The following is a 25,369-nucleotide window of genomic DNA, read 5'->3' on the forward strand; positions in this document are numbered from 1 at the left end:
TGATGGAAACCCGGAGCTAAATGAATGTTCTCCATCTTGTACAAGCTCCATTGTGTGAATGCATCTTTCCATAGAGCAAGGGCAGCCTTATCCAAGGAATAGGTCAAACCCAGTGTCTTCCAATGAGTGCCAGTTGTCTGGTACCTTCTAATTGTTGCAGAAGTGGTGCTATTTTTGTAGTTTTACTATTTTTATACAGTAACAGTGTCATGTTTGGATGCAAGATGCAGTGCCATGTTTATTCTACAATGTATTTTTACTTTTCCTCACACAACTTGGGTCTTGGAATGATTCATGCTACCATTCAACATTTCTGGTGACTCTGAAGACACTGAAAATGTGTGTACTTCAGCCAGGAGAATATTAACTAGCAATGACTGCCTTTTGTAGGAAAATCTTTGATACCTCAGGTGCTCTGTGGGCATTGGTAAGATTTCTGTGGGTAAGAGCTTTGGAAAACACATTTTAATCCTCTGTTGTCCTGTTTCAACCTATTCAAAACAGCATGCATGTTCATGCCAGGGCTGCAGTAGTAGTGAGGTGCCTTTGGACATAGCAGGGGTGAAGCTGCAGAGACAGGATGTGAGGCTGTCACATCTAGAGTGTGTTTGATCAGTGCTTGTGCAGTGCTGTGATGTGCATTCTGTTGTGGTTTCAGTAGGAAAACTCAATTTGGTTTCAGTAACAAGCTAAGGGAAACCTGTATTTAAATATACAATGAGAACCGCAGTAGTTCTTGTGCAGGAATTAGCAAGTGCGTTTCAAGTGTAGAGAGTGCGTAGTTCAAATGGATGAAGCACTTGACAGGAGTCTAAGAACAATATGTCTTTCTTCAGCCTAGACATTGACTCATTGTGTGATGCCTGACAAATTGCTTCGGCTCCTTTTGGCTGTTTCCCCCACAGGAAAGTACTACTCACTTTTGAATGAGACCTGTAAGAGCTGATGTAATAAATAATGGTTATAATGATACAGTTCTCTGCAAAAGCATGGCTAATCATCCTCAGCAGTGGCATTAGTTTGACTTTGTTTTCTCAATTGGATGAAGGCTTGACACATGCAATTTCATTGAGCTGGGGAAATGGATCCTTGATGGACTGATGCAGAAGTTTTAGTTTTTTATGTGCTCATGAACCAAATCCCTACTTTAATGGGGATAAAGATTTTTATAACTTAAAGCCAACTGCCGACAGAGAATTGCAAATTGTTATGCAATGTTAAACTTATTTACAAATAGATAAATGCTTTTATTTTAATAATCTTTTATATTGGTACAAAAATAGCAGATTTGTGTGAAAATATAATATTAAAATTTTATTTCTAAACAGAGTGTTAGCTACTGCTGAAAAAGTTACGAGCCTACCTAGATGCAGAGAAACAGGAAATCCAGTCCATTTTTTTGTGTGTGTTTACATCACATACTGGTACTGAAAAATCAGTGGTTGCCCTCCCAGTCTCTGGTTTGAGGCACTTGAGGACTCAGCAGTGAAGCCACAACCACTTTTGCCCGTGGCCATGCTGCTGTCTCAGTCTGTGTAGCAGATCCTGCATTCCAGACTGGCAATCTCCGAGCTACTGGCAAAGGAAACATGCATTGGTATTGATCAGATGAAGCACAGGCTGAAAACTAGGATGAACAATACCTTGTTAGCTTGTCTGGTTTGTTGATTTTTAGTATTTTCCTCAGCTGCCCACATACTGTGGCAATTTATAAAGCCATAATGTTCCATCTCTCACCTGTGCAGGACATATCTTAAAAAATATCAGGGTGACCACTGATTCTCGAGGAACAGATCAGCAGCAATTAATTGGTTTGAGCACTGATTACACAGAACAACCATCAGCTATACTGTGTTTGCTGCAGGAGCTTAAACTGTAAAGGCCCAGCAAATGCTAGCTTGTCCTAGATATGTCCTTTTTGCTGTCTGCCATGTGCTCATATAAAAAGCCTTAGAACATACCTGAATGGAGCTTTTAGAAATCCTTCTTCTGTTTAGTAACCTTTTTTTAGGACATTTTTTTTTTCCTTCATTCTTTGACTCTCATTCTTTTTTTCCCCTGGATGGATCCCTGCGGCAAGAAGAAAAAAATCTCTTCAGCTTGAATGCTTTATTCTTTGCTGTCCTTTTCAGTTAATTTTCAATTCACTTATGTATATTCTATGTCTCCACTTGTTCCCCCAGGAGATATCAGATAATAAACTCCTACACTGTAGAACAGGGGCTCTCTGAAGATGCACATGGGATAAACTGAGCAAGATGAGAACTAACTAATGCTAATTAATTCACATGTTGTATTATGCAATTATATATATTGTTTAAAGAGTAGAAGCACCTTATAATACCAGAGCTCTAGATTATTAATATCCCCTCTACAGTGTTCCCTAATTTGTTGGAATAGGTTTGACTGATTTCACTGTCATGTGGGGCTCACATACCAGACCTTAAAAGGTCACAGCTAGTGGGATCTAAAAGGCTTTTCATGGTTTTTGCTAACATGAGTTCCTTAACAGTTGAGTCAAATTGGTAAAACTGAAAATAAAAAGTGGAGAAGACAATATGGGATGTTGATATTATAGCATAGTATTATAGGATAGTGATTTCTCATTGCTTTGGTCAGAGGCTTTGTGCTGTGAAAAATTGATCAATGTTAAGAAGTCTTCATAGACTATAAAACAGGACTGTCACCAAGCACTTCTTTTACATCTTCCTATGATTCCCCAGATCTTTGGACAAAAGTGGGTTATCTCTGACTGATGTGAAGACTGTGGCATCTAGGGATTGCTGTAATCCCTGTTTTGCTCTCTTTGTCCCTAGAGGACTCATTGCCAGCTGGAGGGAGACAAATGATGGTTCTCCCACCGAGATCACTCTATTCCTCCTCTTTCCTCTTCCGTTGATGGAGCTGATGAAAAGACCTGCTATGACAGGCACAGGCTAGCTGTGAGTTTTCCCACAATCTGGGAATTAGCTGGTGTGATCAGGCAACTATTTGGTCTGTGCTTATGTCAAACACATAGGAGAGAAGCTGACATGAAAAGATCTTTCCCATAAGCAATGCAGTTTTTTAAACCAGTGGTGCACAATCAGCTTGAAAGAACAGACATAGTGATACATATTTATGACATCAGTGGTCCCCCAGCATTAAATTAGGCAACTTTATATGCCTGCTAAGAACCCTCAGATTCCTTTCTAGTCTGTGTAGTTGCTTTCAGACATCTTTTGAAAACTCTCCTTAAGTTCTTGGTTTGCCTTGCAGCCCTCTGCTTTGGTTAGGGACAAACAGAAGTCAGTTGGAACTGAATGCACAGCTTGAAATTACAGGAGAGTGTTATGGAGAATGTTTATGATTTCTAAGCTTCATCTAGTAATGGAAATAATTCAAGAATTTGAGGTATTAACATCTTTGCACTAAGCCATTTGAAAAACAAAATTTGCAAAAAAAAGGTGCTGACAGTGTATCTCCAGGATACAAAAAGAGTTTAGTGGAATAATTCTCTGTAAGCTGCTCTAACTCTTTGACCTGCTATGTGTTTGCCAAGCTAAAGGGAGAACAACATGGCACAAGAGCTGGCGGTATGAAAAGTGTTGTTATAAAATGAATTATTAGAAATTTTTTCCACAGTCCAAATGGGGTTAGATTACACTGCACTTTTTTAAACAGTGACGCTAACCCCTGAAATCCATTTTATCTCTCAATTAAAGCTGAAGAATATTTGGGAAAACAGGCATTTTGAAAATCCAGAATATATGTATTTCAGAACTGGGGTGCTGTGTAGGGTGGGAGTGCCTGAAGTGTGATGCAAGCAACATTTCCTGAGTAATTTGTTTGACCTGGAACTGCATTTTTCAGTGGCTGGTAGTTCAGAAGCCATTCGGACACAGCATGTGTCTTCACTGAAGTCACTGTACCTGTGATATGCCTAAAACTGTATTATCAAAACTATCCTATACATTGTGTATTTTACAGCTCTAGGGTGAATTATGAAGAGCTGCAGTAAGAAATATATTGAGTAGTTCACAGGTGGCAAGACAAGAGCCTGCATCATTGTGCAGGTGGCAAGCCCTGGGAGCTGATCCAGCTCCTCAGTCAGACTTAGTAACCTCTGCTGAACCCATCGCTCTGATAATAGTATTTCTTCCAGGAATCCTGCTGTGAGCAGGCACTCACAGTGAGAAAGCACTTTGTGAACCTCCCAGGCTCCATATGCCAGTGCCTAAATTGCCACCCAGATGCTGGTGAGGTCAAAGAGCTGGGGGTAGATGACAACATCTTCTGGAAAACAAAGCCGTTTTCACCTTCTTCCTCCCCTCTCCTTGGACTGTGGAGATACTTACGTCCAGGGCAGGGTTTGTGTGTGAATGATGGAGATGAGGTTGGGGCCACCTAAATCTCTGCTCTTGCTTGATGTGCCCACATTCAAATTGATAGCAAAGGGTTCTCATTCTCTTCTGTGTCTGATACTCCATGCAAGCGTGCTCCTGGCAGCTCGGAGCTTCATGCTCCATTTCCAACCCCCTTCCCTGCTAGTCTGGATCCTCTCTCTAAAGTCATCTAAGTAATATGTTACCTCAGGCATGCAGAAAAGCACTCATTCCTAGAAAAAAAAAAAAAAAAAAGGCATGTTAATCTTCTCTCCTTCCACCATTTTTCACTGTAAAGAGGCAAAGTGTCTTAGCACAGAGCATTCTAAGGTTATGTTAATTAGAATAGCCATTAGCCTGAAGTAATGCTGAGTAGGTAGGGTTTTGTGAGTTAATGCGTGAACTTACTGGCGGACTAGAAAGGCTCTTTGATAAGGGCTTGGTCCCTTTTTTTGTTGTAGGATGCTTTTTTATTGTATTTTGTTTGTTGGGAGTTTTTTGGGGTGTGTGACCTGCTGTTATCTTGGGCAGGTCCCACCACGCAGATAAACATTTTGGTCATGTGTACAACTAGTGTACTATAGGTATGTCCTTCAAAGTACAAATTGACAAGTCAATTACGAAAACCTCTTGATCTAGAGCAGACCGTAGGCAGGACAGTAGGCTAAAAATGTGACTTTTAAATCATTAGGAAGAAGCCTTTGCTTGGGAGCCATTGCTTGTTCTTTTATTTGTAGATTATGTATCTGGTAGTCTGTGTCTCTTTTGCTTTTCTTCTCCAAAGGGAGTGCCTTCTCAGGTTATTTCCTCTGACCTCATGTTAGACCTTAGTTTCTTTTCAATCTGTATACCCGGCCCAGTATGTCAGTGCTCCATGTTATAAACCTCATTGTGTTAAATGTGTTTGCAAAAATGTGAAACATACTGAAATACCATCTTCTTTTTCAGGATAATAAAATTCTGAACAGTGCTCGCCCAAGAAGTGTGATGAGAAATGGCTTTAGGAAACAATACCCAGAGAAGTTACTCCATCATCCCCTGCTTCATCTTTGTTGAGGTGAGTGCAGCATTCAGTTGACAAGTCTAATATAGAAGGCGTCTGTGCCCTGCAGATATTGTCACTTGGTGGTCATGATATCTGTCCATAATGCTTTCTTACTTGATACTTCGTTTTTACTTGCTTGATAATTCAATATTCATCTTCATGCTCAGTGTCACCAAGCCCCCCTGAAAATAGTCCTGCATGGGTTAGCCAGATCTTAGGTAAGGAAGCAAGAACAAGTAGAAGCTTTGCTCTCAAGCCTTCCCTCTGCTCCATTTGCTGATGGTCCTATGGTATTTGGTAGAGAATGGGCAGTAGCTGCAGGTGTAGGTCTACCATCTTACCATTTTTCCTCAGACCTGTAGCTCTGTTGCTGATGCACTTTGTTTATAGAAATGTCTGATCTCTCTCACAGTGTAGTGGTTCACAGGCTTAGGAAGCAAGGCTAAGCTCTGATTTCAGTTCAGATGGAACACAAAATTGGGGTGCTGGTCAGCAGCTGGCTCAATATGAGCAAGCAGTGTGCCCAGATGGCCAAGAAGTCCAACAGCATCCTGGTTTATATCAGGATTAGTATTGCCAGCAGGAGAAGGGAAGAGATTGTGCCCCTGTACTCGGCATTGGTGAGACCATATCTCAAGTACTGTAATCAGCTCTGTGCCGCTCACTAAAAGAAGTGCATTGAGCTCCTGGAGTGAGTTCAAAGAGGGGCAACCAAGCTGGTAAAGGCTCTGGAGAACAAGCCCTTTGTGGACATGCTGAGATAATTAGAAATGTTTAGTTTGGAGAAGAGTAGGCTGAGAGGAGACCTTATTGATCTCTCCAGCTACCTGAAAGGAGGTTGTATGCAGTGAACAATTATAGGACTAGAGGGAATGGACTGGAGGCCAAGTCCCCAGGAAGTGCTGCAGGCTTGGGGAAGACTGGCTGGAAAGCTCCTCATCAGAAAAGTAGCTGGGAGTGCTGATGGAATGCTGGCTCAACATAAGCCAGCAGTGTGCCCAGGTGGCCAGGAATGCCAACAGCATATTCGCTTGTATCAGGAATAGTGTGGCCAGCAGGACGAAAGCAGTGATTGTGCCGCAGTGTGCTCAGTTCCGGCCCCTCACTACTTCTGGGCCCCTCACTACAGGAAAGACACTGAGGTACTGGAACATTACCAGAAGACATCCACCAAGCTGCAAAGAAACCACTCATATGAGGAGCAGCTGAGGGATCTGGAATATTTAGTTTGGAGAAAAGGAACCTGATGAGAGACCAAATTTGCCCTATATAACTACCTAAAAAGAGGTTGTAGGGGGGTGAGTGTCAGACTTGTTCTCAAGTCAGTGCTGACAGGATGTGAGAGAATGGTCTGAAGTTGCAGCAGGGGAGGTTTAAATTAGGTATTAGAAAGAACTTCTTTCCTACGTGGTCAGGTACTGGAATAGGCTGCTCAGGGAAGTGGTTGAGTAAGCATCACAGGAAGTATTTAAGAAAAATGTAACTGAGGCACTTCAGGGAACGCTCTATGTCTGATTTTGAAGAGGAATTTTTTGTGTGGCTTTCTGGAGGGTTCTGTTGTTATCCTTTTTTTGTTAGTTTGTTTGTATTTTGTTTAGTTTTGGTTTTATTTTGTATTCTATTTTTTTGATTGTTGAGTGTATGCATAGAATCATAGAATCATAGAATCATAGGGGTTGGAAGGGACCTCGAAAGATCATCTAGTCCAACCCCCCCTGCCAGAGCAGGGCCCCCTAGAGTACATCGCCTAGGAACGTGTCCAGGCGGGTTTTGAATGTCTCCAGTGAAGGAGACTCCACAACCCCCCTGGGCAGCCTGTTCCAGGGCTCCGTCACCCTTACAGTAAAAAAATTTTTTCTGATATTCAACTTGAACCTCCTATGCTCCAATTGACACCCATTACCCCTTGTCCTATCACTGGTCACCACTGAGAAAAGCCTAACTCCATCTCCCTGACACTCACCCCTTACATATTTGAAAACATTGATGAGGTCACCCCTCAGTCTCCTTTTCTCCAAACTAAAGAGACCCAGCTCCCTCAGCCTTTCCTCATAAGGGAGATGTTCCACTCCCTTAATCATCTTAGTAGCTCTGCGCTGGACTCTTTCAAGCACTTCCCTGTCCTTCTTGAACTGAGGGGCCCAGAACTGGACACAATACTCCAGGTGCGGCCTCACCAATGCAGAATAGAGGGGGAGGAGAACCTCTCTTGACCTACTAACCATACCCTTTCTAATGCACCCCAGGATGCCATTGGCCTTCTTGGCCACAAGGGCACATTGCTGGCTCATGGTCATCTTCTTGTCTACCAGGACCCCCAGGTCTCTTTCACCTACACTGCTCTCCAGCAGGTCAGCCCCCAACCTATACTGGGACATCGTGTTGTTCTTCCCCAAATGCAAAAGTCTACACTTCCCCTTGTTGAATTTCATCATGTTTCTCCCTGCCCAACTCTCCAGCCTGTCTAAGTCTCTCTGAATGGCAGCACAGCCTTCTGGTGTGTCAGCCACTCCTCCCAGCTTAGTGTCATCAGCAAACTTGCTGAGGGTACATTCTATACCCTCATCCAAGTCGTTGATGAAGATATTGAACAACACCGGTCCCAGTACCGACCCCTGAGGGACTCCACTAGTCACACACCTCCAACCAGATTCTGCCCCATTGACTACAACTCTCTGGCTCCTTCCTTTCAACCAGTTCCTGATCCACCTCACTACCTGATCACCAAACCCATACTTGATCAACTTATCTACAAGGATGCTGTGAGAGACGGTGTCAAATGCTTTACTGAAATCAAGATAAACCACATCTACCGCTCTTCCATCATCTATCCACCTAGTAATTTCCTCATAGAAGGCTATGAGGTTAGTCAAACATGATTTACCCTTGATAAAACCATGCTGACTGCTCTTGATGACCCCCATGTCCTTGATATGCCTGGAGATAGTGACAAGAACAAGTTGTTCCATCACCTTTCCAGGGATGGAGGTGAGGCTGACCGGTCTATAGTTACCCGGGTCCTCCTTCTTGCCCGTCTTGTAGACTGGAGTGACATTTGCTATCCTCCAGTCCTCAGGCACCTCTCCTGTTACCCGTGACTTACTGAAGATGATGGAGAGTGGCCTAGCAATGACCTCCGCCAGCTCCCTCAGCACCCTTGGATGCATTCCATCTGGACCCATCGACTTATGGATGTCCAGATTACTCAGCTGAACCCTAACCCAATCCTCATCTACTATGTCAAACTCCTCATTTATCTTGACTACTTCTGGGGTTAAATGAATCTGGGGCTCATGCGGAAACCCTGCAGGAGTAAAGACAGAGGCAAAGAAGGCATTCAGCACCTCTGCCTTCTTTATATCCTCTGTCACCAGGGCTCCCAGCTCATTCTTTAGTGGGCCAATATTGCCTCTAGTGTTAGTTTTGCTAGCTATGTATTTGAAAAAGCCCTTTCTATTATCCTTAACCCGACTTGCAAGGTTAAGTTCCAAGGAGGCCTTAGCTTTCCTAATTGCCTCCCTACATCCTCTGACAACAGTCCTATATTCCTCCCAAGTGACCAGCCCCCCCTTCCATGATCTGTAGATTTTCCTTTTCCACTTAAGTTTTCCCAGCAGTTCCTTTTTTAACCATGCTGGTCTCCTAGCTCCCTTACTAGATTTCCTAACCATAGGGATGCTCTGATCCTGTGCTTGCAAATAGTGGTTCTTGAATATTGACCAGCTATCTTGAGCCCCTTTATCTTCTAACACCCTGTCCCATGGGATTTCTCTTAACAGTTGATTGAGGAGGCCAAAGTTTGCCCTGTGGAAGTCCAGGGTTCTGGTCCTACTGGGTATTCTGTTCCTTCCACACAGGATCCTGAACTCTACCATCTCATGATCACTGCAGCCAAGGCTGCCATTGACCACCACTGCTTCAACAAGGCCCTCCTTGTTGGTTAGTACAAGATCCAGCAGCGCTCCTCTTCTAGTCGGCTTGTCCACCATTTGCATTAAGAAGTTATCATCAATGCACTGGAGGAACCTCCTAGACTGTGAAAAGCTGGCTGTGTGAGTCAACCAGCAGATATCGGGGTAGTTAAAATCTCCCATGAGGACTAGGGACTGAAGTTGCGAGGCTGCTTTCAGCTGCCTGTAGAAGGCCTCATCAACCTCCTCGCCTTGATCAGGAGGTCTGTAGTAGACCCTCACAACTGTATCGCCCACACCAGCCTGCCCCTTAATTCTTACCCACAGACTTTCAACTTGCCCCTCATCAGCCCCTGCACAAAACTCAACACATTCTAGTTGCTCTCTCACATAAAGAGCAACTCCACCACCTCGCTTCCCCGCCCTATCTTTCCGAAAAAGCACATAACCATCCATGGCCACATTCCAGTCATGTGACCTATCCCACCGTGTCTCTGTTATCGCTACCAGATCATAACCCTTAGCCCATACACTGACCTCTAACTCTTCTTGCTTATTCCCCATGCTGTGTGCATTAGTATACAGACATTTCAAGAAACAAACAGAGCACACTGGTAGGACTAAATCCTCCCTAGACCACCTGCCTTCGGGCCCCGGTTCGTTCTTCTTGTGTTTGTCCCTAACAGACCCAGTTTTCTCCCCTCCCCCCTTCACATCTAGTTTAAAGCTCTCTCAATGAGCCCTGCTAAGTCCTGCCCCAAAAGCCTCTTTCCCCTCTGGGACAGGTGCATCCCACCTGCCACCACCAGGCCAGGTGTCTCATATAGCATCCCATGATCAAAAAAGCCAAAACCCTGTGTTTAGCACCAGTCTCTTAGCCACTCGTTGACCTGTAAACTCTTCCTATTTACCTCCCCACCCATTCTTACAGGAGGGATGGAGGCAAACACTACTTGTGCTCCAGACCCCCTAACTAGCCGTCCCAAGGCCCTGAAGTCACTCTTCATTGCCCTTACATTTCTTGTGATGATTTCATCACTGCCAACCTGAAAAATCAGCAGTGGATAGTAATTAGAGGAACCCACAAGATTAGGGAGTTTCCTTTTAACATCTCTAATCCGAGCCCCAGGGAGGCAACAGACCTCCCTGTGGGATGGGTCCGGTCGACAGATGGGCCCTTCTGTCCCCCTCAGAAGGGAGTCACCCACCACAACTACTCTCCTTTCCTTCTTGATTGAAGAAGTCCTAAGGACACGGAGTGACTGACGAGTCCTAGGTGGTTCACTAGGTAAGTCTACCTCTGTGACTACATTTTTCTGTCCCTGAATTTCCAAGGCCTCATACCTGTTCTTCAAGGGCAATTGGGAGGGTGGAGGGGGTTGGGAGGATTTTTTCGTGCCCTTCCGAGGCCGGACCTCCTTCCATTCATTCATATCTCTTAAGTCCTCTCCTTCTGTCTGGTGACAGGAGGGGGGGGGATCCATCACTTCCTCAACCTCTCCCATCTGCCCCTGCCTCAGGGTGTGATTCCACCAGTCTATTTCCCTCTCACATTCTCTAATGGTTCTCAGTCTCTCCACCTCCTCTGTCAGTTTAACCACCTGCCTGAGGAGATTATTTACTTGCTCACACCGCACACATGCGGTGTCACTGGTTCCATTTGAAACCAGTGCCAGGCACAGGCATTCACTGCAGCCAGAGACCTGCACTGCTGCATGCCTGCTTGGGAGCTCCGTCTGAGTCCCACATTCTTTTTCACTATGGTTTTTGGCCGCGTTGTGACCATGATGTTTCTAGCTACTAGTTGCTCCCTGCCTGCCCTCGCGCCTGCCTCGCGCCTGCCCTCTGGAAGCCAGCTGCTGCTCTCTGCTCTGCGCTGCCGCGTGCTCAGAGGAGGCTGCCAAATGGCCGCTTTTTAAACCTTGCCGCCCTTCACAGCCACGCCTCCTGCCACGTCAGCCTTCCTTATCCTTGCAGGATTCCGGCTCAGACTCGGGTCTCTTCGCTCTGCCCTGGCTTCACTGTCTCTGGGACTCCTTCTCAAATCCTCTGCAATTTAAAGGCACAGCTCACACCGGTACCGGTGCCGCTGCCGCTCTCTGCTCTGCGCTGCCGCGTATGCATGCTGTATGCATAGTTGGACTCAGTGATTTCAGAGGTCTTTTCCAACCATGACTATACGGTGACTCTGTGAAGTTGCACCAGGGGAGGTTTTAGAACCCTCCTGTGGCCTGTCTGGCTGGGGTGCTGCCTGGGTTGGGGGCTGTGTGCTTGTCATCACCCCTCCTCCCTCCCCGCCCCTCCCCGTGCTGCTGCTGGTGTTCCTGCATGGGGTTTTCTCACTGAAGAAGATCATCGTTCATCAGGACAGGGGGTCTTCTCCTGCCTGCCTTAGTAAGACTGACTTGAGTGCTCCAGAGCTGTTGTGGACTGTCAGGGGGACCCTGGCCTAGGGCTCCCCATCTACTGCCAAGGAGTTAAATGGAAATTGCCCCAAGAGAAATGAAAGAATCAGTGCTGCTGTGGGTGCATTGCTGCAGACACACAGAGGCCAACTTGAGCACGCTAGAGTGTGTCTCCAAGGCTTCCTGTGTTGCTATCAGAGGGCCACAGCCCTCCAACAGGTAACTCAGAGCATAGCCTCTTGCTCTGAATTGCCCTCAGGAGACACTGATTTCTCTCTGTTAACAAGCGCAGGGGTCAGCAGACATCGAGATGGGGTGGTGAGGTGTTAACGGCAGGGAAAAGATGGCTGCCTGTTGACTTTGCTGTGCCAGATCAGCTAAGAGCATCATGTCTAACTGATGACAGGGCAGCGTGGTCTGCAGAGGGAGAGCGTGTGTGCACAGACCCCTCCTTTTCTTGACGTCCAGCAGAGGCCAGGGGTGATGCCCAGTTGGGCTCCGATTGGACCTCCAGGAGCAAAATCCACTTCCCCTGTGCTCGCTCTGCCCTCGGTGTCTCCTGCACTGCATGGTTCTCCACGGCAGGCTGGTGCCACATGTGGTGGGGCGCGGTGGAGAGGGAAAGGCATGAGGAAAAGGGGCAGAAAGCATCATGCAGAGACAGTGTGTGGAGAGGAGAGGAGAGGAGAGGAGAGGAGAGGAGAGGAGAGGAGAGGAGAGGAGAGGAGAGGAGAGGAGAGGAGAGGAGAGGAGAGGAGAGGAGAGGAGAGGAGAGGAGAGGAGAGGAGAGGAGAGGAGAGGAGGAATTTATTTGGCTTTGCTGGAAGAAATCGGTGGTTCCTCCCTGCTGGTGGCAGTGACAGCGCAGCCTCTTGCAGAGCTGTTGACAGCCCAGGGGGGGCTCCGGCCTTGCGCACTGTGGGGTGCCGGGGTCCCCGAGGCAAGAGGTCCCTGCCGCGTCCAGGAGAGGGACTGTCGGCACTACCACCCGAGATCTGCAGAGGAGCTGGAGAGGAGCCAGGGGGGTGGTGGCAGTTACCCCTGGGAGGTGCTGGGGCAGGGGCTAGGGCTGGGGCTGGAGCAGGGGCTCGGGCTGGGGCAGGGGCTAGGGCTGGGGCTAGATCTGGGGCAGGGGCTCGGGCTGGGGCTTGCTGCAAGGTGTGGATGCTTGCAGGGCCATGGGGTCCCCAGGGGTCTGGAAGCCCTCCTCTTTCTGGTGGGCCTGGGAATCTCCATGGGGCTGGAAGCCGTCCTGTCTGGGGAGGGCTGGGGAGTCCTCAGGCGTCTGGAAGCCCTCCTCTTTCTGGTGGGCCTTGGAGTCCCCAGGAGTCTGGAAGCCATCCTGACTCTGGTGGGCCTGGGAGTGCCCAAGGGTCTTGAAGCTGTCCCCTTTTTGGCGGGCTGGGGACTCCCCACGGGGCTGGAAGCGCTCGTGTCCAGGGTGACCCTAGGAGTCCGCTTGGGGCTGGAGGCCCTGCTCTCCGGGGTGGTTCTGGGAGTCCCCATGGGGCTGGAAGCCCTCCTCTTGGAGGTGGACCAGGGAGTCCCCAGGAGTCTGGAAGCCATCCTGACTCTGGTGGGCCTGGGAGTGCCCAAGGGTCTTGAAGCTGTCCCCTTTTTGGCGGGCTGAGGACTCCCCACGGGGCTGGAAGCGCTCGTGTCCAGGGTGACCCTGTGAGTCCGCATGGGGCTGGAGGCCCTGCTCTCCGGGGTGGTGCTGGGAGTCCCCATGGGGCTGGAAGCCCTCCTCTTGGAGGTGGGCCAGGGAGTCCCCCTGGGCAAGCAGTCCCTGCCCCATCCAGGAGGGAGAGGTGTCAGCACGTTGAGCTGGGAGCGTGCAGAGGTGCTGGAGGAGGCCGGGTGAGGGGCGCTGGGGCTGGCTGCATCGCGGTCGTCCTGCGGCCCGGCAGTGTAGGCACCCTCCAGGCCCAGGTACTGGCGGATGTCTGTGCCGCACAGAAGCACGGCGGCGGTGATGATCCGCAAGACGAATGGCTGCGCGTGCTCCTGCAGGCTGGGCTGCAGCTTCTGAGTCAGCACCTTCACGTGGAGCCCGTAGGTGCGCAGGTAGATGGCAAGCGTGTGCTCCCACGCCATCACCTTCTGCCACTCTCCCTCAAAGATCTCCATGAGGTCCTGTCGCAGGCACAGCAGCAGGGGCCCCGGATGTGATTTGGGTGGCTCCTGAAGAAGTCTGCCCAGACCTCAGGAAGGAAGCCGTCCACCAGAGGCCTGGGCCCCTGCCCCGCAGCCCCCTGCTCTCCCCCCTGGTCTTCATCTGCGACGTCGAGCATGATGAAATCATCGTCTGCCCGCACGGAGAGCAAGAGGGACATTGTCTGTGAACTGCACAGGGGGCAGGCAGCGTCCTGCAGGACATGGCGCACTGCGCAGCCAAAGCAAGCTTGGTGCAGGCATGGTAAGAGGTGGGCAGCGCCAGCGTCTTCGTATGTGTCCCGGCAGATGGGACAGCTCCTGTTGGTGTTGGTGGCCCCGCTCTCTGCGCCCTGCACTGCGCGTGGGGACACTGAAGAAGCGAAGATGTTCCCCATGGCTGACGCCGCAGTAACGAGTGTCGTGTGCTGCAGAAGGGAGAGGCCACGGTCACTGACTGTCCCAGGGAAGGAAGGAAGGAAAGAAGGATGGCAGGAAGGGTAGCCCAGGCCTGTAGGCAGCAGGTGGCAGGACCTGCCGAGTAATGAGCTCAGTCGGTGCTCAGCCTCACCTGTGCCCAGTTAGGGCAGGCCCAAGTGCACATGCTCAAAGATCAAGGGCCAATAAAAGGTGGGGCCTGAGACCGGCAAATGGCTCATTCTGAAGCAGGTCAGCAGCCGTGCTGGTCGAGACCAGTTCTCTACTGATCCTGTCCTCATTCAGAGCCTATCATCGCTGCAAAGTTCGTCTCCTGCTACACAGGCCCCTCAAGACAGACACTCTCCCAGCTCCCCAGGCCCCGCAGCTGCCCCAGGAGGACGTTTCCCCACACAGCTCACCTCTGCTGCTGCAAGCACACCCCGCAGTGCCCGGCTGGCTAAACCAGGCAGGGCCAAGAAGACACAGTGATTGGCTCCGGGACAGGCACTCAGAGCTGCCAATGGCAGCCCCCAAAGCACCACCCAGCACCAGGAGAAGCCTCGCTCGAGGCTCCAGACCGCGCGGCGACGCTCAGTGGGAGTCCCGGCACGAGGCAGACTGAGCCGGGCTCTGCTGGTGCCCCAATATAAGCAGGCAGGGTCATGAGGTCACAGACAGTTGCTCGATGTTTTCACAGTGCAGCCCTCGGCGATCACACTCTACGGCTACCTGAAAGGAGGTTGTAGCGTGAGGGGGGTGTTCATAGAATCATAGAATGTTAGGGGGTTGCTAAGGACCCCTGGAGCCCTCCCCCCCCACCCCCCCACTTCCTCCGCCAAAGCAGCATCACCTAAGGGCAGCCACACAGGCGTGCATCCATGCGTGTTTGAAAGTCTCCAGAGAAAGGGACTCCACAGCCTCCCTCTTCTCCCAAGTAAATAACGACAGGACTAGAGGAAAAGGCCTGATGTTGCCCTAGGGAGGTGTAGACGGGAGATTGGGAAGAATGTGCTGAGCGAGTAGTTGGGTGTTGGAACGGGCTACCTAGGGAGGTGGTAGAATCACCATCCCTGGGAGTATTTAAAGTCCGTGTAGATGAGGCACGGATGAGAGGACATGCTCCAGTGGGTGACACAGATATTGCTATATATCTTTTATTAGAGGGGAGACACTGACTGTTGGATACAATGGTCTTAGCCATCTTCTCCAGCTGTGACAATTCTGTGATTCTGTGAAAACTTGGGTGAGGCAAACCTCTCCTCTAAGTGTAAGGAAGGAGCTTGGCCAGCACAAGTGCTGTGAATTAACTAGCAGTGAGGTTAGAGGAGTGGCCGTTCACACAAGGGAGTTAGGGGCCACATCTTTGTTAGGGGTAGCGTATTTTTTTTAAGTTGGCTTACTATTTTGCTCTGTACAAATCACTGTTTTGTTTTGTTGGGTTTTTGTTTGGTTGGTTTTTGGGGTGGTTTTTTTGTCTTTTTTTCTTGGAGTGGATCTTTTACTTACACTAACACTGGAAGACTGACCAAAATCATAATCCAAATAAATGAATGTTCAACTGGAATGTGTAAGGCTGGGGTGGTTTTCATGGCAAGAGGGTCAACTCGGGGCTTCTGACGAGGATGAAAGCATCTCTCAAATTTGAATGGGGAAAAGGAGATAACTGCTTGTGACCAATCATCTCCAGAGCCACCAGTGTGTGGGGGCTTGGATGCAATAACCACTCTTCGGCGAAAATAATGAGGCAGCTGGTGTTCTTCCACAAGAGAAACAGGAAGAACAGTCAAAAGAGTCATTGTAATGCTGAGTATTTCCTTTTCCACTGAAATCTTGGGAAGGTGGGAGTGTGCTGCAGCAGCAGGTGTAGCGGACACTGGGAATGGTTGCTTTCCAGAGCTCCTGAGCAGTGAGCTTGGCCCAGGTAGATGGGAAAAGCATTCCCTGGCATTGAGGACATCTCTAACTCTTAAGCACCTGAAGTGATTTTTGGAACAGGCTGCTCAGGGAGGAGGCTAGGTCACCATGCCTGAAGGTATTTAAGAATGGTGTAGATGTGGCACTTCAGGGAATGCTCTAGTGGCAGAGATTATAGGGGGACTGTTGTGTGCCTCTCTGGGGCTTTTTTGTTGTTACTGTTTTGGTTTGGTACATTTTTTTTTGTTTGTCTGTCTCTCTTGGTTTGTTTGTTTTTTGTTTTCTCTTTTTGATTATTGAGTGTATGCGTGGTTGGACTCAGTGATTTCAGAGGTCTTTTCCAACCATGACTATACTGTGACTCTGTGAAGTTGCACCAGGGGAGGTTTTAGAACCCTCCTGTGGCCTGTCTGGCTGGGGTGCTGCCTGGGTTGGGGGCTGTGTGCTTGTCATCACCCCTCCTCCCTCCCCGCCCCTCCCTGTGCTGCTGCTGGTGTTCCTGCATGGGGTTTTCTCACTGAAGAAGAACATCATTCATCAGGACAGGGGGTCTTCTCCTGCCTGCCTTAGTAGGACTGACTTGAGTGCTCCAGAGCTGTTGTGGACTGTCAGGGGGACCCTGGCCTAGGGCTCCCCATCTGCTGTCAAGGAGTTAAATGGAAATTGCCCCAAGAGAAATGAAAGTATCGGTGCTGCTGTGGGTGCATTGCTGCAGACACACAGAGGCCAACTTGAGCACGCTAGAGTGTGTCTCCAAGGCTTCCTGTGTTGCTATCAGAGGGCCACAGCCCTCCAACAGGTAACTCAGAGCATAGCCTCTTGCTCTGAATTGCCCTCAGGAGACACTGATTTCTCTCTGTTAACAAGCGCAGGGGTCAGCAGACATCAGGATGGGGTGGTGAGGTGTTAACGGCAGGGAAAAGATGGCTGCCTGTTGACTTTGCTGTGCCAGATCAGCTAAGAGCATCATGTCTAACTGATGACAGGACAGCGTGGTCTGCAGAGGGAGAGCGTGTGTGCACAGACCCCTCCTTTTCTTGACGTCCAGCAGAGGCCAGGGGTGATGCCCAGTTGGGCTCCGATTGGACCTCCAGGAGCAAAATCCACTTCCCCTGTGCTCGCTCTGCCCTCGGTGTCTCCTGCACTGCGTGGTTCTCCACGGCAGGCTGGTGCCACATGTGGTGGGGCGCGGTGGAGAGGGAAAGGCATGAGGAAAAGGGGCAGAAAGCATCATGCAGAGACAGTGTGTGGAGAGGAGAGGAGAGGAGGAATTTATTTGGCTTTGCTGGAAGAAATCGGTGGTTCCTCCCTGCTGGTGGCAGTGACAGCGCAGCCTCTTGCAGAGCTGTTGACAGCCCAGGGGGGGCTCCGGCCTTGCGCACTGTGGGGTGCCGGGGTCCCCGAGGCAAGAGGTCCCTGCCGCGTCCAGGAGAGGGACTGTCGGCACTACCACCCGAGATCTGCAGAGGAGCTGGAGAGGAGCCAGGGGGGTGGTGGCAGTTACCCCTGGGAGGTGCTGGGGCAGGGGCTAGGGCTGGGGCTGGAGCAGGGGCTCGGGCTGGGGCAGGGGCTAGGGCTGGGGCTAGATCTGGGGCAGGGGCTCGGGCTGGGGCTTGCTGCAAGGTGTGGATGCTTGCAGGGCCATGGGGTCCCCAGGGGTCTGGAAGCCCTCCTCTTTCTGGTGGGCCTGGGAATCTCCATGGGGCTGGAAGCCGTCCTGTCTGGGGAGGGCTGGGGAGTCCTCAGGCGTCTGGAAGCCCTCCTCTTTCTGGTGGGCCTTGGAGTCCCCAGGAGTCTGGAAGCCATCCTGACTCTGGTGGGCCTGGGAGTGCCCAAGGGTCTTGAAGCTGTCCCCTTTTTGGCGGGCTGGGGACTCCCCACGGGGCTGGAAGCGCTCGTGTCCAGGGTGACCCTAGGAGTCCGCTTGGGGCTGGAAGCTCTGCTCTCCGGGGTGGTTCTGGGAGTCCCCATGGGGCTGGAAGCCCTCCTCTTGGAGGTGGACCAGGGAGTCCCCAGGAGTCTGGAAGCCATCCTGACTCTGGTGGGCCTGGGAGTGCCCAAGGGTCTTGAAGCTGTCCCCTTTTTGGCGGGCTGAGGACTCCCCACGGGGCTGGAAGCGCTAGTGTCCAGGGTGACCCTGTGAGTCTGCATGGGGCTGGAGGCCCTGCTCTCCGGGGTGGTGCTGGGAGTCCCCATGGGGCTGGAAGCCCTCCTCTTGGAGGTGGGCCAGGGAGTCCCCCTGGGCAAGCAGTCCCTGCCCCATCCAGGAGGGAGAGGTGTCAGCACGTTGAGCTGGGAGCGTGCAGAGGTGCTGGAGGAGGCCGGGTGAGGGGCGCTGGGGCTGGCTGCATCGCGGTCGTCCTGCGGCCCGGCAGTGTAGGCACCCTCCAGGCCCAGGTGCTGGCGGATGTCTGTGCCGCACAGAAGCACGGCGGCGGTGATGATCCGCAAGACGAATGGCTGCGCGTGCTCCTGCAGGCTGGGCTGCAGCTTCTGAGTCAGCACCTTCACGTGGAGCCCGTAGGTGCGCAGGTAGATGGCAAGCGTGTGCTCCCACGCCATCACCTTCTGCCACTCTCCCTCAAAGATCTCCATGAGGTCCTGTCGCAGGCACAGCAGCAGGGGCCGGATGTGATTTGGGTGGCTCCTGAAGAAGTCTGCCCAGACCTCAGGAAGGAAGCCGTCCACCAGAGGCCTGGGCCCCTGCCCCGCAGCCCCCTGCTCTCCCCCCTGGTCTTCATCTGCGACGTCGAGCATGATGAAATCGTCGTCTGCCCGCACGGAGAGCAAGAGGGACATTGTCTGTGAACTGCACAGGGGGCAGGCAGCGTCCCGCAGGACATGGCGCACTGCGCAGCCAAAGCAAGCTTGGTGCAGGCATGGTAAGAGGTGGGCAGCGCCAGCGTCTTCGTATGTGTCCCGGCAGATGGGACAGCTCCTGTTGGTGTTGGTGGCCCCGCTCTCTGCGCCCTGCACTGCGCGTGGGGACACTGAAGAAGCGAAGATGTTCCCCATGGCTGACGCCGCAGTAACGAGTGTCGTGTGCTGCAGAAGGGAGAGGCCACGGTCACTGACTGTCCCAGGGAAGGAAGGAAGGAAAGAAGGATGGCAGGAAGGGTAGCCCAGGCCTGTAGGCAGCAGGTGGCAGGACCTGCCGAGTAATGAGCTCAGTCGGTGCTCAGCCTCACCTGTGCCCAGTTAGGGCAGGCCCAAGTGCGCATGCTCAAAGATCAAGGGCCAATAAAAGGTGGGGCCTGAGACCGGCAAATGGCTCATTCTGAAGCAGGTCAGCAGCCGTGCTGGTCGAGACCAGTTCTCTACTGATCCTGTCCTCATTCAGAGCCTATCATCGCTGCAAAGTTCGTCTCCTGCTACACAGGCCCCTCAAGACAGACACTCTCCCAGCTCCCCAGGCCCCGCAGCTGCCCCAGGAGGACGTTTCCCCACACAGCTCACCTCTGCTGCTGCAAGCACACCCCGCAGTGCCCGGCTGGCTAAACCAGGCAGGGCCAAGAAGACACAGTGATTGGCTCCGGGACAGGCACTCAGAGCTGCCAATGGCAGCCCCCAAAGCACCACCCAGCACCAGGAGAAGCCTCGCTCGAGGCTCCAGACCGCGCGGCGACGCTCAGTGGGAGTCCCGGCACGAGGCAGACTGAGCCGGGCTCTGCTGGTGCCCCAATATAAGCAGGCAGGGTCATGAGGTCACAGACAGTTGCTCGATGTTTTCACAGTGCAGCCCTCGGCGATCACACTCTACGGCTACCTGAAAGGAGGTTGTAGCGTGAGGGGGGTGTTCATAGAATCATAGAATGTTAGGGGGTTGCTAAGGACCCCTGGAGCCCTCCCCCCCACCCCCCCACTTCCTCCGCCAAAGCAGCATCACCTAAGGGCAGCCACACAGGCGTGCATCCATGCGTGTTTGAAAGTCTCCAGAGAAAGGGACTCCACAGCCTCCCTCTTCTCCCAAGTAAATAACGACAGGACTAGAGGAAAAGGCCTGATGTTGCCCTAGGGAGGTGTAGACGGGAGATTGGGAAGAATGTGCTGAGCGAGTAGTTGGGTGTTGGAACGGGCTACCTAGGGAGGTGGTAGAATCACCATCCCTGGGGGTATTTAAAGTCCGTGTAGATGAGGCACGGATGAGAGGACATGCTCCAGTGGGTGACACAGATATTGCTATATATCTTTTATTAGAGGGGAGACACTGACTGTTGGATACAATGGTCTTAGCCATCTTCTCCAGCTGTGACAATTCTGTGGTTCTGTGAAAACTTGGGTGAGGCAAACCTCTCCTCTAAGTGTAAGGAAGGAGCTTGGCCAGCACAAGTGCTGTGAATTAACTAGCAGTGAGGTTAGAGGAGTGGCCGTTCACACAAGGGAGTTAGGGGCCACATCTTTGTTAGGGGTAGCGTATTTTTTTTAAGTTGGCTTACTATTTTGCTCTGTACAAATCACTGTTTTGTTTTGTTGGGTTTTTGTTTGGTTGGTTTTTGGGGTGGTTTTTTTGTCTTTTTTTCTTGGAGTGGATCTTTTACTTACACTAACACTGGAAGACTGACCAAAATCATAATCCAAATAAATGAATGTTCAACTGGAATGTGTAAGGCTGGGGTGGTTTTCATGGCAAGAGGGTCAACTCGGGGCTTCTGACGAGGATGAAAGCATCTCTCAAATTTGAATGGGGAAAAGGAGATAACTGCTTGTGACCAATCATCTCCAGAGCCACCAGTGTGTGGGGGCTTGGATGCAATAACCACTCTTCGGCGAAAATAATGAGGCAGCTGGTGTTCTTCCACAAGAGAAACAGGAAGAACAGTCAAAAGAGTCATTGTAATGCTGAGTATTTCCTTTTCCACTGAAATCTTGGGAAGGTGGGAGTGTGCTGCAGCAGCAGGTGTAGCGGACACTGGGAATGGTTGCTTTCCAGAGCTCCTGAGCAGTGAGCTTGGCCCAGGTAGATGGGAAAAGCATTCCCTGGCATTGAGGACATCTCTAACTCTTAAGCACCTGAAGTGATTTTTGGAACAGGCTGCTCAGGGAGGAGGCTAGGTCACCATGCCTGAAGGTATTTAAGAATGGTGTAGATGTGGCACTTCAGGGAATGCTCTAGTGGCAGAGATTATAGGGGGACTGTTGTGTGCCTCTCTGGGGCTTTTTTGTTGTTACTGTTTTGGTTTGGTACATTTTTTTTGTTTGTCTGTCTCTCTTGGTTTGTTTGTTTTTTGTTTTCTCTTTTTGATTATTGAGTGTATGCGTGGTTGGACTCAGTGATTTCAGAGGTCTTTTCCAACCATGACTATACTGTGACTCTGTGAAGTTGCACCAGGGGAGGTTTTAGAACCCTCCTGTGGCCTGTCTGGCTGGGGTGCTGCCTGGGTTGGGGGCTGTGTGCTTGTCATCACCCCTCCTCCCTCCCCGCCCCTCCCTGTGCTGCTGCTGGTGTTCCTGCATGGGGTTTTCTCACTGAAGAAGAACATCATTCATCAGGACAGGGGGTCTTCTCCTGCCTGCCTTAGTAGGACTGACTTGAGTGCTCCAGAGCTGTTGTGGACTGTCAGGGGGACCCTGGCCTAGGGCTCCCCATCTGCTGTCAAGGAGTTAAATGGAAATTGCCCCAAGAGAAATGAAAGTATCGGTGCTGCTGTGGGTGCATTGCTGCAGACACACAGAGGCCAACTTGAGCACGCTAGAGTGTGTCTCCAAGGCTTCCTGTGTTGCTATCAGAGGGCCACAGCCCTCCAACAGGTAACTCAGAGCATAGCCTCTTGCTCTGAATTGCCCTCAGGAGACACTGATTTCTCTCTGTTAACAAGCGCAGGGGTCAGCAGACATCGAGATGGGGTGGTGAGGTGTTAACGGCAGGGAAAAGATGGCTGCCTGCTGTGCCAGATCAGCTAAGAGCATCATGTCTAACTGATGACAGGACAGCGTGGTCTGCAGAGGGAGAGCGTGTGTGCACAGACCCCTCCTTTTCTTGACGTCCAGCAGAGGCCAGGGGTGATGCCCAGTTGGGCTCCGATTGGACCTCCAGGAGCAAAATCCACTTCCCCTGTGCTCGCTCTGCCCTCGGTGTCTCCTGCACTGCGTGGTTCTCCACGGCAGGCTGGTGCCACATGTGGTGGGGCGCGGTGGAGAGGGAAAGGCATGAGGAAAAGGGGCAGAAAGCATCATGCAGAGACAGTGTGTGGAGAGGAGAGGAGAGGAGGAATTTATTTGGCTTTGCTGGAAGAAATCGGTGGTTCCTCCCTGCTGGTGGCAGTGACAGCGCAGCCTCTTGCAGAGCTGTTGACAGCCCAGGGGGGGCTCCGGCCTTGCGCACTGTGGGGTGCTGGGGTCCCCGAGGCAAGAGGTCCCTGCCGCGTCCAGGAGAGGGACTGTCGGCACTACCACCCGAGATCTGCAGAGGAGCTGGAGAGGAGCCAGGGGGGTGGTGGCAGTTACCCCTGGGAGGTGCTGGGGCAGGGGCTAGGGCTGGGGCTGGAGCAGGGGCTCGGGCTGGGGCAGGGGCTAGGGCTGGGGCTAGATCTGGGGCAGGGGCTCGGGCTGGGGCTTGCTGCAAGGTGTGGATGCTTGCAGGGCCATGGGGTCCCCAGGGGTCTGGAAGCCCTCCTCTTTCTGGTGGGCCTGGGAATCTCCATGGGGCTGGAAGCCGTCCTGTCTGGGGAGGGCTGGGGAGTCCTCAGGCGTCTGGAAGCCCTCCTCTTTCTGGTGGGCCTTGGAGTCCCCAGGAGTCTGGAAGCCATCCTGACTCTGGTGGGCCTGGGAGTGCCCAAGGGTCTTGAAGCTGTCCCCCTTTTGGCGGGCTGGGGACTCCCCACGGGGCTGGAAGCGCTCGTGTCCAGGGTGACCCTAGGAGTCCGCTTGGGGCTGGAAGCTCTGCTCTCCGGGGTGGTTCTGGGAGTCCCCATGGGGCTGGAAGCCCTCCTCTTGGAGGTGGACCAGGGAGTCCCCAGGAGTCTGGAAGCCATCCTGACTCTGGTGGGCCTGGGAGTGCCCAAGGGTCTTGAAGCTGTCCCCTTTTTGGCGGGCTGAGGACTCCCCACGGGGCTGGAAGCGCTCGTGTCCAGGGTGACCCTGTGAGTCTGCATGGGGCTGGAGGCCCTGCTCTCCGGGGTGGTGCTGGGAGTCCCCATGGGGCTGGAAGCCCTCCTCTTGGAGGTGGGCCAGGGAGTCCCCCTGGGCAAGCAGTCCCTGCCCCATCCAGGAGGGAGAGGTGTCAGCACGTTGAGCTGGGAGCGTGCAGAGGTGCTGGAGGAGGCCGGGTGAGGGGCGCTGGGGCTGGCTGCATCGCGGTCGTCCTGCGGCCCGGCAGTGTAGGCACCCTCCAGGCCCAGGTGCTGGCGGATGTCTGTGCCGCACAGAAGCACGGCGGCGGTGATGATCCGCAAGACGAATGGCTGCGCGTGCTCCTGCAGGCTGGGCTGCAGCTTCTGAGTCAGCACCTTCACGTGGAGCCCGTAGGTGCGCAGGTAGATGGCAAGCGTGTGCTCCCACGCCATCACCTTCTGCCACTCTCCCTCAAAGATCTCCATGAGGTCCTGTCGCAGGCACAGCAGCAGGGGCCGGATGTGATTTGGGTGGCTCCTGAAGAAGTCTGCCCAGACCTCAGGAAGGAAGCCGTCCACCAGAGGCCTGGGCCCCTGCCCCGCAGCCCCCTGCTCTCCCCCCTGGTCTTCATCTGCGACGTCGAGCATGATGAAATCGTCGTCTGCCCGCACGGAGAGCAAGAGGGACATTGTCTGTGAACTGCACAGGGGGCAGGCAGCGTCCCGCAGGACATGGCGCACTGCGCAGCCAAAGCAAGCTTGGTGCAGGCATGGTAAGAGGTGGGCAGCGCCAGCGTCTTCGTATGTGTCCCGGCAGATGGGACAGCTCCTGTTGGTGTTGGTGGCCCCGCTCTCTGCGCCCTGCACTGCGCGTGGGGACACTGAAGAAGCGAAGATGTTCCCCATGGCTGACGCCGCAGTAACGAGTGTCGTGTGCTGCAGAAGGGAGAGGCCACGGTCACTGACTGTCCCAGGGAAGGAAGGAAGGAAAGAAGGATGGCAGGAAGGGTAGCCCAGGCCTGTAGGCAGCAGGTGGCAGGACCTGCCGAGTAATGAGCTCAGTCGGTGCTCAGCCTCACCTGTGCCCAGTTAGGGCAGGCCCAAGTGCGCATGCTCAAAGATCAAGGGCCAATAAAAGGTGGGGCCTGAGACCGGCAAATGGCTCATTCTGAAGCAGGTCAGCAGCCGTGCTGGTCGAGACCAGTTCTCTACTGATCCTGTCCTCATTCAGAGCCTATCATCGCTGCAAAGTTCGTCTCCTGCTACACAGGCCCCTCAAGACAGACACTCTCCCAGCTCCCCAGGCCCCGCAGCTGCCCCAGGAGGACGTTTCCCCACACAGCTCACCTCTGCTGCTGCAAGCACACCCCGCAGTGCCCGGCTGGCTAAACCAGGCAGGGCCAAGAAGACACAGTGATTGGCTCCGGGACAGGCACTCAGAGCTGCCAATGGCAGCCCCCAAAGCACCACCCAGCACCAGGAGAAGCCTCGCTCGAGGCTCCAGACCGCGCGGCGACGCTCAGTGGGAGTCCCGGCACGAGGCAGACTGAGCCGGGCTCTGCTGGTGCCCCAATATAAGCAGGCAGGGTCATGAGGTCACAGACAGTTGCTCGATGTTGTCACAGTGCAGCCCTCGGCGACCACACTCTACGGCTACCTGAAAGGAGGTTGTAGCGTGAGGGGGGTGTTCATAGAATCATAGAATGTTAGGGGGTTGCTAAGGACCCCTGGAGCCCTCCCCCCCCACCCCCCCACTTCCTCCGCCAAAGCAGCATCACCTAAGGGCAGCCACACAGGCGTGCATCCATGCGTGTTTGAAAGTCTCCAGAGAAAGGGACTCCACAGCCTCCCTCTTCTCCCAAGTAAATAACGACAGGACTAGAGGAAAAGGCCTGATGTTGCCCTAGAGAGGTGTAGACGGGAGATTGGGAAGAATGTGCTGAGCGAGTAGTTGGGTGTTGGAACGGGCTACCTAGGGAGGTGGTAGAATCACCATCCCTGGGAGTATTTAAAGTCCGTGTAGATGAGGCACGGATGAGAGGACATGCTCCAGTGGGTGACACAGATATTGCTATATATCTTTTATTAGAGGGGAGACACTGACTGT

General features: G+C 52.3%; 3 protein-coding genes across 5 annotated transcripts in view; 1 reads left to right on the plus strand and 2 right to left on the minus strand.

The window, feature by feature from the left end:
- Positions 1-25,369, plus strand: part of PLPPR1 (phospholipid phosphatase related 1) — a 152,971-nt gene that overhangs the window by 44,514 nt on the left and 83,088 nt on the right. For all 3 annotated transcript variants that reach the window (XM_071730822.1, XM_071730821.1, XM_071730823.1), the window contains one exon: positions 5,313-5,421. In XM_071730822.1, coding sequence (XP_071586923.1) covers positions 5,359-5,421 — 63 coding nt within the window. In that variant the 5' untranslated portion in view covers positions 5,313-5,358. The remainder of the gene's footprint in view (positions 1-5,312; positions 5,422-25,369) is intronic.
- Positions 17,471-19,989, minus strand: LOC139789984 (serine/arginine repetitive matrix protein 1-like). Its single transcript, XM_071731155.1, has 2 exons — positions 19,670-19,989; positions 17,471-19,258 (listed from the first exon to the last, which is right to left on the minus strand). Exon 2 carries the CDS (start codon positions 19,226-19,228, stop codon positions 17,714-17,716), a length of 1,515 nt encoding a protein of 504 aa, XP_071587256.1. The 5' UTR covers positions 19,229-19,258; positions 19,670-19,989; the 3' UTR covers positions 17,471-17,713.
- LOC139789635 (serine/arginine repetitive matrix protein 1-like) lies at positions 22,556-24,907 on the minus strand. Its single transcript, XM_071730578.1, has 2 exons — positions 24,610-24,907; positions 22,556-24,198 (listed from the first exon to the last, which is right to left on the minus strand). The coding sequence occupies exon 2, from the start codon at positions 24,166-24,168 to the stop codon at positions 22,654-22,656; it is 1,515 nt and encodes a 504-aa protein (XP_071586679.1). The 5' UTR covers positions 24,169-24,198; positions 24,610-24,907; the 3' UTR covers positions 22,556-22,653.

The sequence above is a fragment of the Heliangelus exortis genome, chromosome Z (assembly GCF_036169615.1).
Source record: "Heliangelus exortis chromosome Z, bHelExo1.hap1, whole genome shotgun sequence".
In the NCBI taxonomy this organism is placed as follows: domain Eukaryota; kingdom Metazoa; phylum Chordata; class Aves; order Apodiformes; family Trochilidae; genus Heliangelus; species Heliangelus exortis.

Coding starts and splice junctions, on each gene's coding strand:
- LOC139789984 (XM_071731155.1), bottom strand. CDS start 19,228: ATGGGGAACATCTTCGCTTCTTCAGTGTCCCCACGCGCAGTGCAGGGC.
- LOC139789635 (XM_071730578.1), bottom strand. CDS start 24,168: ATGGGGAACATCTTCGCTTCTTCAGTGTCCCCACGCGCAGTGCAGGGC.